The sequence below is a fragment of the Hippocampus zosterae genome, chromosome 21, assembly GCF_025434085.1.
Source record: "Hippocampus zosterae strain Florida chromosome 21, ASM2543408v3, whole genome shotgun sequence".
Taxonomy (NCBI): Eukaryota; Metazoa; Chordata; class Actinopteri; order Syngnathiformes; family Syngnathidae; genus Hippocampus; species Hippocampus zosterae.
This window is the reverse complement of record NC_067471.1, coordinates 9,600,098-9,611,799: the sequence shown is the minus strand read 5'-3', so window position 1 is coordinate 9,611,799 and position 11,702 is coordinate 9,600,098. Positions and strand designations below refer to the sequence as shown.

The following is an 11,702-nucleotide window of genomic DNA, read 5'->3' as shown; positions in this document are numbered from 1 at the left end:
TTCTCCTCGCACCCTCAAACGCACGCTCTGTAGAGTCCGGCTCCATCCCGGGGGGGGCTTCTCCCTTCAAACTTGAGAGGCTGACGACGACGAGGAGGGTCGGGGGGGCAAACGGTTTGATTTGCGAGTGTTTACACGGGGGCACTTCCCCCGGAGGCTTTTTTTCCTGTCACGCAAAAAAAAAAAAAAAAAAAAAAAGACAGCTCGGGTGAACAAGGCCGACGTGTCAACAGAGATTAAACTAGTTTTATTATTTTGAAACAAGGCAAGGGGGGGGGGGGTGAAGGGGGCAATCGGGTAAGTTGGACCAAACCAAAAAACCACCAACAAAAACAAACAAACAAAAAACCCAGAAGTCATATCTTACACTAGTGATTATTATTATTAATTTTTTTACAACCATTCAGTCTGCATAACATAAAGAAATAATTCTACATCTTTGTTTCTTTCGTATTTTTGGTACTCCTTTTTTTCTTGTTTTTTTTTTACATACAAATAACAAATACGGGAACTTCTTTTCACAATGCATATCATCATCATCATCTGTCAAGTGTGTGAGTGCGTGCGTGTGTACGTGCGTGCGTGCGCGTGGAGGTCAACACAAACCGACGGGCCGAGACGGAAAGCACATCCAAAAATAAAAGCAAAGGCCTTCGCGTTCGCTATCTTGCGGCCTGCCTGCGTCGTCGCCTTCTTGCAGTGTCCCGTTTTTTTGTTTTTTTTCCATGTTAGATGTATTTCATACAATTTTTACAAGCCTCCTGTTTAACAGGTGCGTGACCAGCCAGGAGTTTTTTGGATGTTTGGGGGGGGGGGGGAGTGGGGGGGGTTGTGCGCAAATGGAAAATCCTGATCCGAAGACGACTCAAATGTCCGAGCAGTTGGGAGTTAGTTCGCCCCCCTTCCGATTTTAGAAAAATAAGATGCAGCCAAAATGTGGGTGGAGTTTCTCAAGTGGTCCGAGTCACGGCAGTCCGTAAAACGTTTTGGGGCGTGAATCCAAAAGGCTTCTTGACTTGGAAACATTGAGGCCCCCCCCATTTTGGACACAAACTGACATTGAGCCTGCCCCCCGCCAAGCCATTTTGCCAGCTCACTGGTGTGTACGTACCGTCATTCAGGACCAAAAGCTCCACGTGGGACGAGACCTTGACTACCTTCTGTCAGGACGAAATCTGTCGCGACTCTTGGGACTTAAATCTCTCCGCAGGGGGGGGGTCTGGTCTCTGGACTCCAGGCTTCTCTCTGCGGTAAAGTCTCATCTGGGGACCCCCTTCCGGACTAGTACCTTTGCCCAGGAGGGCGAAACCTACTCTCGAGACCCAACTTGACCCGATGGACAGGGTCCCCCCCACCCCCACCCCCCTCAACTCCAGGGCTCACATTTCAAAGCAAAGAAACCTTTTGGATGGAAGGTGACGTGTCCGGGACAAGCAGGAAAGCGTCCGGTGGCCGCCATGCGTTTCAAGTGAAGCGGGGGAGGGCGGGGCGACAGGGGGGTGGGGGGGGGCGGAGCGGCGCGTCTAGCCCATGGCCGTCACCATGCTGGACGGGTGGTGGGGCGCGAAGGAGGGGTGCATGGGCGTGGGGGTGCTGAGCATGTGGCCCGAGTGCGAGAAGGGCGGGAAGGAGGACATGTGGCGCGAGAGGCTGGCCGGGCTGAAGGAGGCGCTCTTGTCCATCAGGCTCTTGGAGAAGTCGTCCATGGCGCCGTCCTGCGCCGACTTTTTGCTCTTCTTGGACTTGCTGGACATTTTGCGGTTGCGCGTCTGGATGCCTTCCTTCTTCATGGTCAGAGGTCGGTTGATCTGCTCTCCACAGGGGACGACACAAAAGAGGGCAGGTTAGTATGGCGGCGGCACGAGTTCACGCAAAGTCGGATACCAAAACGCTCAAAAATCCGCAATGTGATTCCTTCCAAGGCGGAGGAGTGCCTTGTTGGCGAGGGATGCGGGGTAGGACGGGGGGGGCGGGGCTAGTCCACCTGGCAGCCGCCACCAAGGGCCAAGTCCTCCTCGACCGCGTCCCGACTGCCATTCTGCAGCGAGAAGCGGGATGATGGAATTTCGGCTGTGGGCAGGATTATGAGGGGGGGGGGGGGCTGCGGATGAGGCCGACTGGCTCCCTGATCTTTTCCGAGCGGTTCTTCTTCCCGGCGAAATGGGAGCGGGGATTTCTTTCTGGCTCCGGCGACGTCCGCCAGAGACATTTTTTCGCTGACTCCAAAAGCAAAGCCGTTGCCGTGATTACCGTCCCCCCCCCACCCCCTCCCGGGCTCCCCGCGGCACTGATGTGGTTTCACAGGCTAACACGTGACTCGGGATTGAGTGACCTTTCAATACTTCCCGGCCAGGGCGGACGTACGGCCGCTCTTTCCCTCACGATTCAATCGTCCGTCTGTCTGTCTGCTCACTCGGGTCGCGGATGAGCTGGAGCCCGTCCCAGCTGAATCCGGGCGAGAGGCGGGGGACGCCCCGGAGCGGTCGCCGGCCCGTCAAATCGTCCACACCGGTGGACTTTCCAGAGAGGAAATGACATCATCATCATCATTCTTCTTCCTGCTGCTTTTCCAACTTGATAAAAACTTTTTGCGGCCTGCGACTCGGGATGACGAGGGGAAAAAAAAAATCAAGCGCCTTCTTTAATATTTACAAGCAACAGCCAATGAAATCAGGAATTTGATTTATGGCCGAAGCTGGGGGGGGGGGGGGGGGTGGCAACGTTTCCCATGCGTGCTGTTGCGCGTTGCACGGTTGCACAAATGCATTTGGGCGTTGTTGTTTTGTGATTGAGTTCAAGAATGTGATTTTTTTTTTGGGGGGGGGGCGCAATTTACATTGCGTGTGTTTTCCAAAAGAAATGAGACCATCACTTGCTGGCCAGAAAAAAAACACACACCAAAAATAAACGCATCACCCTCAAATTCTGCACAAGTGGACGTTTTTCTTTGATGGATTTTTTTTTCTTTGCTTTTTTTTTGCGTGATTTTTTTTCCACTTCCTGTGTGTGTGTGTGTGTGTGTGTGGGAAGGGCGTGACGTGTTATGTTTTGTCTGCATCACATAATAGTATATTATTTTAGACAAACTAACACGCGACCCCCCAAAAACCTCCAACGCGCGTTTTTTTTTGGGGGGGGGGGGGCGGGGATTACTTGGGTGAACTTACATTGTGCAGCTTGAAGTAGAGTCCGCAGGCGTTGCACACGGGGTCGCCGTTGGCGTTCCGCCTCCACAGCGTGGTGGTGGTCGTCTGGCAGTTGGCGCACGACGTGCCGGCGCGCCTGGCCGCCGACTGCGCGCGGGCGAGCGCAGCAACACACACACACACACACACACACACACACACACACACACACACAGGACACGATAAGTGTGCGCATCAAGACCGACGCCCGTTTCTACGACTATTCGTGGAAAAGGTGACAGTTTCCCCTCAACGTTTGAAACAAAGACATGGCGGACGGGGGTGGGGGGGGGGGGGAGGAAAAAAGCAAAAGGAGCAGATTGAGGCGCGCAGCGTGGCTGGCGGGCTAAAAATAGCGCAAGTGGAGCAGAAACCTTCGCCTAAAAGCGGAGATAAAAGCGCAGCCTTGACACGCTGCAGCCATTCAATCCAACTAAATGTCCTCCTCGGGAACATACAGAAAAAAACGGGGGAGGGGTTGGGGGGTTATTCACATTTGGATGCGAGTGATTATATTGGGTGAGGTGCACTAATTAAAGGCATGCTTTATTTGGGGGGCTTCGCTCGCTCCGGGGGGCTGCAGCGGAGCTTCCACTGCCGTATTTAGCTGCTTGACATTGATGTTCTAATCTCCCCCCAACCCCCCCCCCCCCCAATAAAAATCAATAGTCAGGCAAGCGCGAAGGGCGCGCTGCTGTGACGTGGATGATCTTTGCAATTAGACGCCCGAAGGAGCGCGCGCGCTCGTGACCTGCTATTTACTTCGTCTTGCTTGCATCCAAATATGACAAGCCGCCCCCCCCTTTTTTTTTCCAACATAGAAATCCTCCGTAAAGAAAAAAAAAATCGCAGCAGCTCTGGCTTGGACTCTTATCTCACATCCTGCACACGTTTCCTGCTTTTAGACTCTACAAAAGCCTCCTCGTGTGTGTGCGTGCGCGCGCGCGTACGTGTATATATATTTGTATATATAGTGTGTGTCCTATATATTTGGGTTTTGACTGAGTGTGTAAAAAAAAAAAAGGGAGGGGGCTCAAATCAGGAATCAGGGGTGTCCAAACAGCTCGGGGTCAACTGCAGCCCAATATCAAATTTTTGCGGCTTGGAGAAAAATCAATTTAAAATTTCAAACCAAAACATCGGGGAGGGGATGAATCTCAAAGCGAAGTGAACCAAAAAAAAAAAAAGGTTTTGAAAGGAGCGCTTTGAGAGACATGCTGAAAAGACGAGCAAAATGTCTCTTTTGTTGTCCGCTGCAAGATGACAAGAACGTTCATTGCGGGAGCGCATCTAGTTGGCTTCAAGGGCTGCAGCCCACCCGAAATCAGGCCTTGAACACAAAGCTGCCATAATTTTCTATTCGTCGTGCATATTTCGTATCCACCGGAAAGTCCTTCCAATGCGTTCATGCTCGCACACGTGATTAGAAAACGGCAGAAGTGACGTCATTTTCCAAGAAAAGTGTACAAAACGCGTACTGTCCAATCAATTACAAAAATGACAAGATGACTTGAATTTCGCTGCGCTTGACAATCTTGAATTTATTTTAATTTTTTTTTCTTGCCGCCGAGGCGCATCCTTCCGCCCCCCCTACAAAAATGTGGACACCCCTAATGTCAAAAATTCGATTTAAACGCAAGGCTACATCAAAAAACACGGGCGGCGCAGCTTTTTTTTTTTTTGTTTGTTTGTTTTGTTTTGTTTTTAGGATCTGAAAGCAGAGACCTGCACTTGTCGAGTCAATTTCCTGCAGCTAATAGGCCTACTTCTTCCTGGAGAGGGAAACACAGAGAGAGAAAGAGAGAAAGAGGGAGAGAGATGGAGAAAGAAAGAGATGGAGAAAGAGAGCGAGAAAAAAAAGGAGAGAGAGAGAGAGAGACGCACATGTCAACAAGAGTGGGCAGCGAGGCGCGTGCACGTACCAGCCGCCGCTTGGGCTTGATGAGGGGCCTGTTCTGGCCGTTCATCTTGTGGTACAGGCCGCAGGCGTTACACAGATAGTGGCCCGTACCGTCCCGCCGCCACAGCGGGGTCGACGTGGCGCCGCAGTTGACGCACTCCCGGCCCTCTGCGTGCGTCGGGGTGGGACGCGCACGCACACACAAAAAAAGCAAAAAAAAAAAAAAAGACACAAACACACGCCATAGGTCAGTTGAAGTCCGCGGCACGCGCTCCCCAAAAAAGGCGTATTTGAAGTCAAAGAGGCGAAAGGGGACATGCGGCAGTTCCATGGAAAGCATTGTGACTTGTGCACTACACATCGCGTATATTAAAAAAAAAAGAATTAAAAATATTCATAATAATTTTTTAAAAAGTAAAATATTTGTACAACGGGATATCTTGGAAAATGCGAGGCTAATATTGCGCCTTGTGAGATTGAATTTGCGCGTGAAGCGAAAAGCACTTTCTCTTTTTTTTTGGGGGGGTGGGGGTTGTAACAAAAAAACGCGTTACGACGAGGAAAAGGATGACATCTTTAAATGCACATGATCCCCCATTAATAATAATCCCGATGATATGCATCGACTAATCCGCCAGATTCTAATCTCATTACCAAAATAAAATTAATGCAACGCCTATCTGCTTATGTGATTCTGGTGCGTTGCTCGTTTTTGTCTTTTTGCAAGCAAGCGAATGCAAAATGGAGTATGTGTGTGTGTGTGTGTGTGCGTGTGTGTGTGTGAGATGCGGCAAGAGTGAGAAGCGAGGGAATGTGAAGCCTACCTGAACACGACCTTGTTTTTGGTCTTGTTTTGGAACCATAAGTAGAAGAGGACCCACCTATCAGGCTACTTGGTGGGAAGAGGCCTGGCCCGTAATCGGGGACATAGGATGGGTAAGTGGCGATGGGGTGGTGGGCCGCCGCCGCCGAGGCGCCGGGGGGGCCGGGCCCCAGCGCCGCCGCCGCCGCAGCCGCCGCCGCCGCGGCCGCCGCCGCCGCCGCCGCCTGCACCCCGCGCCCGTGCGCCGTCTCCATTTTCATGCTGTCGGCCAGCGTCACCTGGTACTTGACGCACTCCTTGTCCTCGGGGCGCTGGCCGCCGCCCCCGCCGGAGCCCGGCGTGGACATGCCCGGGTCCGGGGACACGTCCTTGGGCGGGGTGGGCGGGAAGGAGAACAAGTGCGGGCTGGAGTGGCCGCCGGACAGCGACGACGAGGACGACGACGACGACGGCGTCGTCGACGACGACGACGAGGCCGGCGGGTAGACGGACAGGCCGGCCGGGGAGCCGTGGTGGTGGTGGTGGTGGTGGTGGTGGTGCAGCGGGTTCTTGGGGAAGGGGCTCAGGTTCCACGGGGACGCGCCGTGGTGCGCGCCGATCCCTTTGCCGCCCGCCGCCTCCAGCCACGGCAGCGAGCCGTGCAGCAGCGACGGTCGGCACACCTGGCTGCCTGCGACACCCCCCGCCCCCGCCGCACACAAGAACAAAGTCAGTGGCTGCGCTCCGACAACAAACGACTCGCTCGGAGGGCCGCGACATCTTGGCCGATTCCGTTTCACTAATTCGCTCGACCACGACGGAAAATACGCCAAATATTTCCTTGCGGGAAATTGGACGAAGAAAACTGTCACTACGTCCGCCAAAAACAAAACAAAATCCAAAAACATTTCATTCTGTTCACGTTACGCACGGAATTGGCCGTGACATTCTGGAAACATCCAAGAAAGAATTAATTGATTAGGCCTCTTCTTTTGATTTTCTTTTCCTCGCCAAATCTTATCAATCGGTTGAGACGCGAGAGCCACTTCTTTGGCACTTGTGGACTCGGACGCGCAGCATCCATTTCAAACAAATGATTTTTCAGAGCCCTGTGGATTTTTCTGACTATCTTCCTCTTATTGTAGACGAAAAGAAGTGTGTGCTTTGAAAAAAATTTTTTTAAGCATAAACTCAACCCAACTCACGAAAAGACATGTGGGCGTTCATCAAATACAAGTGCGCGTGATGTGGCCCCCCAAAACACGATCTGTGTCGCCAAAGCTTTCCTTTTCTTTTTCTTTCTTTTTTGTTTAAGTGCCGGTGTACTCACTGTGCGGGGGCGGCGGGTACCTCTGGACGGCCCGCACCGAGTTGCCGTAGTAGGGCGAGACGTGGTTGCCCTGGGCGTCGATGTTAAAGAGTACATCCACATCGTCGGCCAGCGGGTACTGGTCCATGTAGGAGTGGCCCAGGCCCGGGTGGTGCGAGGCGGGGTGCTGCTCGTTCAGCACGGCCGGGTGCGGGTGGCTCATCCAGCGGGGCTGCTCGGCGCTTACTTCCATGGCGCCTCGGCGCTACTCTTCTCGGGTCCGTCCGTTCGTTCGTTCGTCCGCCCGCCCCCCACCCTCAAATGTCCGCGCGCTTGGGGGCAAGGTGCCCGAATCCTGCTTTCTCTCGCCCGCCTCAGGTTAAATCCACCGCGGTCCCACCTGCGCACATACACAGAGGCGGTTAACGCGCGGCCCGGCCCGCGTGAGGCGCACGGAAGGAGGCGAAACGTCCGACATGGAGAAGGCGCCTTGCGCGAGGAGATCTCCTCAACTCGGCCGGAAATTCGTCAGGCTCTTGCTGCTTTTTCGCTCCTTCCCCCCTCCCTTTTTTTTCTTTGTTTCTGTTCTTACGGTTGATTTTGACTACTGGAGTCTTCTTGTTGTTGGTTTGGAGATGAACGCAGAGGTGACGAGGTGACGTGCACTCAACAGGTTCGCGTGCTTCAGAGTGACCAGAACGCACCCGAGCGGCGTGTTGCACCCACTCGGGCCTGCCTGCCTGCCTCCTCCTTCTCTCTCTCCCCCTATCTCACCCCCCCCCCCCTCTCTCTCTCTCTCTCTCTCTCTGCCCGCCTCCCTCTCTCTTACACTGAAGGCATTCTTTCCGGATGGCGCCAGGCGGCTCAGTGCAGCAGACAGCTGCGGCGCGACACAACTTAAGGAGGGTCCCAGCATGCACGGGTGGGGACGGGGGTGGGGGGCACCCAAAAGTGGGCCGGGCTTGTCCTAATTGAATTGGAGACTTCATTTCGGTTGAACGTGATGAGAAGCTTTGCACACAGAGAAACAACAAGAGGGAGGAAGGCGGCCCCGTGCGGAAAAGTCAAGTGGCGGCGAGGCGCATGCGCGCTGCGCGCCCCTGCCTTTTGCGCGTCCTCTCGCGGTCACGTGACTCGTCCGGGCGAGCGGGCCCCGCGTGGACGCGCACGGCCATCAAGTTCAAGCAAGCCAGCTGCGCTCCGAAGGGGAGCCTGCAAAATGTGCTGAAATGACGCCGCCGTCGCTCGAATCCAAGTAAAACGCGACCAAAAAATAGGAAATAAGGGCCCATGACGTCAGCCACTGCCGATGTCCACACACACGCCATCAAAAAAGGGAGAGAGAGAAACACAATCCCCAAACGTCTTGCGTTCGGATGTAATCAATACAAGCGGCGTGATGATGACCATGATGTCAACTTCCGCATGCACAAAACGTTTCGGAAATTTCGACGCAAAACATTTTTTTTTTCAACGAAATACTTCCTCGAATCTACTTGCTGTGCGACGAGCCTGCACTGAAGGGAAAAAAAACAACGAAAAAGAAACACAAAGAGCCCCAAAAAAACGTTTAGCGGTTTGAGTTTTTAACTGTGACGTCAACAAACGCCGACTCGAATCGTAGGACAAAAGCAAAAAATGACAAACGCAAACCGCCGAAATGGTGCAATTTAAAAAGAACAGCATGACTCAAATGTGATGTTAAATGTTCCTATTTGAAAGGCAATCATACTTATATGTGTGTGTGTGTGTATGCTTATATCTATATTTTGTCATTTATATTTATTTATGTACTTTTTGTTCTATTTCTCCACGTGATAATTTTGCTGCTGTAAATTGGGAATTTCTCCATTGTGAGACAAATTTTTCTTATTAGGATTTCTTATTTTATATATACACAAGTGTGCTTGTGTGTGTGTTATTTATTTGTTGGAAACATTTATTTCCAATAGTTTGTATATATTTTGCGGACACCGAAAAAGAAAAAAAAAAGACATGGCCTTACCTCATCACTATCTAAAATTTGGTGTCAATTACAATAAATGCATCCCCTCAATGATTTTTTTGTCTCAACGGGACTAATTCAAATAGGCACACGAGGGAATAATCACCAACGATTAAATTATGTGTACAAACACACACACACACACACACACACTCCCCCAAAAATTCAAATTGTTCATTTGTGTGGGTGACGTCACGACGGCCCCGGAAGCGAGGAGATGGTCGTCCCGGCCATTTCCCAATGTCGTGGCCCGGCAGAGTCACGTGACCGACGCTTTTGCCTTTCTGGTGCCGTTCGGTCGTGACGTCACAAGTAACCTTCGCCACGCCGTCGTCGCATCGGACGCACTCGTCATCGGGATCGCGCGTCGTGACCCCGGCTGCGACGTGACGTTCAAGTACACTAAAAAGGACCCACTTGAGCATTTTTATCTTGTTCCCTTTCGGACGTGTGCTTTTCCAACGTTGAGCGTTTGCGCGCGTGCGTGTGACAATTTCAAACTCGTTTGGATTATTTCACGGGCTGCCTTGGGCGAGATGTTGGGGGTCAGGTGAAAACACACACGCACACACACGCACGCACGAGCGAAAGTGATATTTTTTTTGTATTAAAAAAATAACAAAACAAAAAAAAGCAGAGGGGTCCCGATCAAAAAAAACTCAAAATGACGTCGCAGGTCACTGACCTTAATTTTAACATCGACTGGCATCTTTTCAGCAATGACGTTTTATTTTGCTGCAACGAATTGTCAACTCTCAACTCAACTGCATTTCTAGAGCACAAAAAAAAAAGACCAACCATCACCGTACACAAAAGCGCCGTACTTGGAGCAAATATAACATTTACACAACAAGAAAACAACAAATTAATCCAACGACAATAGAAAGCAGCAAACCATAAGACTGAGCCATGCCGTGTCAAATGCCATCGAATGCAAATGAGCTTTGAGACGAGTTTTAAAGATGGCCAGCGAGTGCATGCAACATCGGATACTTAAAAAAAAATTATGAAAGCAAATATGAAAGGCATGCAAAATTCCATATATATATATATATACACACAATATAAGTATCGAAATGACGATTTAACAGGCGCGTATTCTACGAACGCCCCAAAAAAATCTCACTTTGGATTTCGTCGAAGAAAACGACGAGGCGGCGTCCATGACTGAAAACAAAACATTTTTCTTCCACGGAGGATGATTAAAAAAAAAAAGTTTCATTTTCAATGAGACTTTTTTTCCCGCCTCAAGCACACACACACACACACACACACACACACACTGGCAGCCGCACACGCACAATGACCTCCGTCATCCAACAAAAGCTTTCCTCGAAGCCACTGCTGCGTGGCACTGACGATTTTTTTTTGTTGGGGGGGAGCACGGTGGGGTTGTTTTTGTGAGGACGCCGCTATGTTTTCCGGGGACAACGAGAGGACGTGAGGGGTGGGGGGGCACTCTCATGCAGCAACGGCGGCGGTGGCTCTCTCACACAAAATGGACGCAGCGGCAGCAGCCAGAGTGCGAACACACTGCAGGTAAGCAAGAGCCGCCGCCGCCGCCGCCGCCCCCGCAAAACAACGCAAATCTCCGAATCGGATCCATTTCAGCAAGCTCGGCGCATATGAATTGATTTTGTTTTGCCGCCGCTGACCGCACATCGCAGCGACGTCAGCAAGGAGCAGCAGAAGCGACATTTCACCTTGCAACATTTCGCCAGCAACCCCCCACACCCCCCACCCCACAAAGAAAAAAAATAAATGGCAAAAGTTGATATGCCAACCACACGTGGCGGACGACGCACGCGCACGGGGCCGTCGCCGCTAAATCGGGTTGATGAGTGACGTCACGGCGTTTATGAGGAGGATGCGAAAGATGAATTGCTGGAATATTGACTGACCTGCTCCGCTCGGTGAGGAGGCGCGCGAGTGACCCGCCGATGCGCACGCAACTCACAAAGAAGGACAGAAAGAGAGAAAGAGCGCGAGAGAGAGAAGGGCGCGCGCGCGTGCGCGCTTCCGGTTTCCGCGTATTGACACTCTTTTTCTCTTATTCCTTCTACTTTTTCATATTCTCATTTTTTTTCTTTTTGTCATTTTTGGCCCTGCTTCCGTGGTTGTTTTTGCTCATGAATTCATTTCGCCAGCCCCCCCCCCCCCCACGCCCTCCCCAAACACACACAATATTTCTCGAGCTGATATTTTTGCGTCTCCTTTTCTGCCCCATTCTTATTTTAACTTCCTTCTTTTTCTGTCGTCTCACTTTTCTATTTTTATTTCTCGCTCCTCTCATCGCTATAAACACAAGTCAGCTTTCTCTTGCGCTCCTCTTATTTTTTTTCAACATGATGAAAATTAAAACGAATAAGAAATGATCTTTAATCTATTTTTCTCACGCCAAGCTTTTCGTCGTCATTTTGTTTTTTTTCGACTTTGCACCGATTCTTTTTTTTCTATTTTTTTTAATTTCATTTCTACTGATTTTTACGCATGGTGATTCC

General features: G+C 51.2%; 1 protein-coding gene across 7 annotated transcripts; it reads right to left on the bottom strand.

Annotated features, from left to right (window-relative positions):
• Positions 1 to 220: 220 nt before the first annotated feature.
• On the bottom strand, positions 221 to 11,490 carry gata3 (GATA binding protein 3). Of its 7 annotated transcripts, none has more exons than XM_052055574.1 (6): positions 11,103 to 11,490; positions 7,218 to 7,596; positions 5,910 to 6,578; positions 5,108 to 5,253; positions 3,168 to 3,293; positions 221 to 1,808 (listed from the first exon to the last, which is right to left on the bottom strand). In XM_052055574.1, the coding sequence occupies exons 2-6, from the start codon at positions 7,447 to 7,449 to the stop codon at positions 1,524 to 1,526; spliced, it is 1,458 nt and encodes a 485-aa protein (XP_051911534.1). In that variant the 5' UTR covers positions 7,450 to 7,596; positions 11,103 to 11,490; the 3' UTR covers positions 221 to 1,523. The 7 variants fall into 7 exon arrangements, with proteins under 7 accessions (XP_051911534.1, XP_051911533.1, XP_051911536.1 ...); XM_052055573.1 differs by lacking the exon at positions 11,103 to 11,490 and adding an exon at positions 7,789 to 8,434; XM_052055576.1 differs by lacking the exons at positions 5,108 to 5,253; positions 11,103 to 11,490 and adding an exon at positions 4,911 to 4,957 and having other exon boundaries at positions 7,218 to 8,441.
• Between the last annotated feature and the right edge of the window lie 212 nt (positions 11,491 to 11,702).

What these genes read in the sequence shown, in the direction of transcription:
- gata3 (XM_052055574.1), bottom strand. Translation starts at nt 7,449, where the DNA reads ATGGAAGTAAGCGCCGAGCAGCCCCGCTGGATGAGCCACCCGCACCCG. An exon ending in GTACCCGCCGCCCCCGCACA is followed by an intron (nt 6,579 to 7,217) that starts GTGAGTACACCG and finishes GGGGTGTCGCAG; the next exon opens with GCAGCCAGGTGTGCCGACCG. An exon ending in TCTACTTCAAGCTGCACAAT is followed by an intron (nt 1,809 to 3,167) that starts GTAAGTTCACCC and finishes TGTGGAGAGCAG; the next exon opens with ATCAACCGACCTCTGACCAT.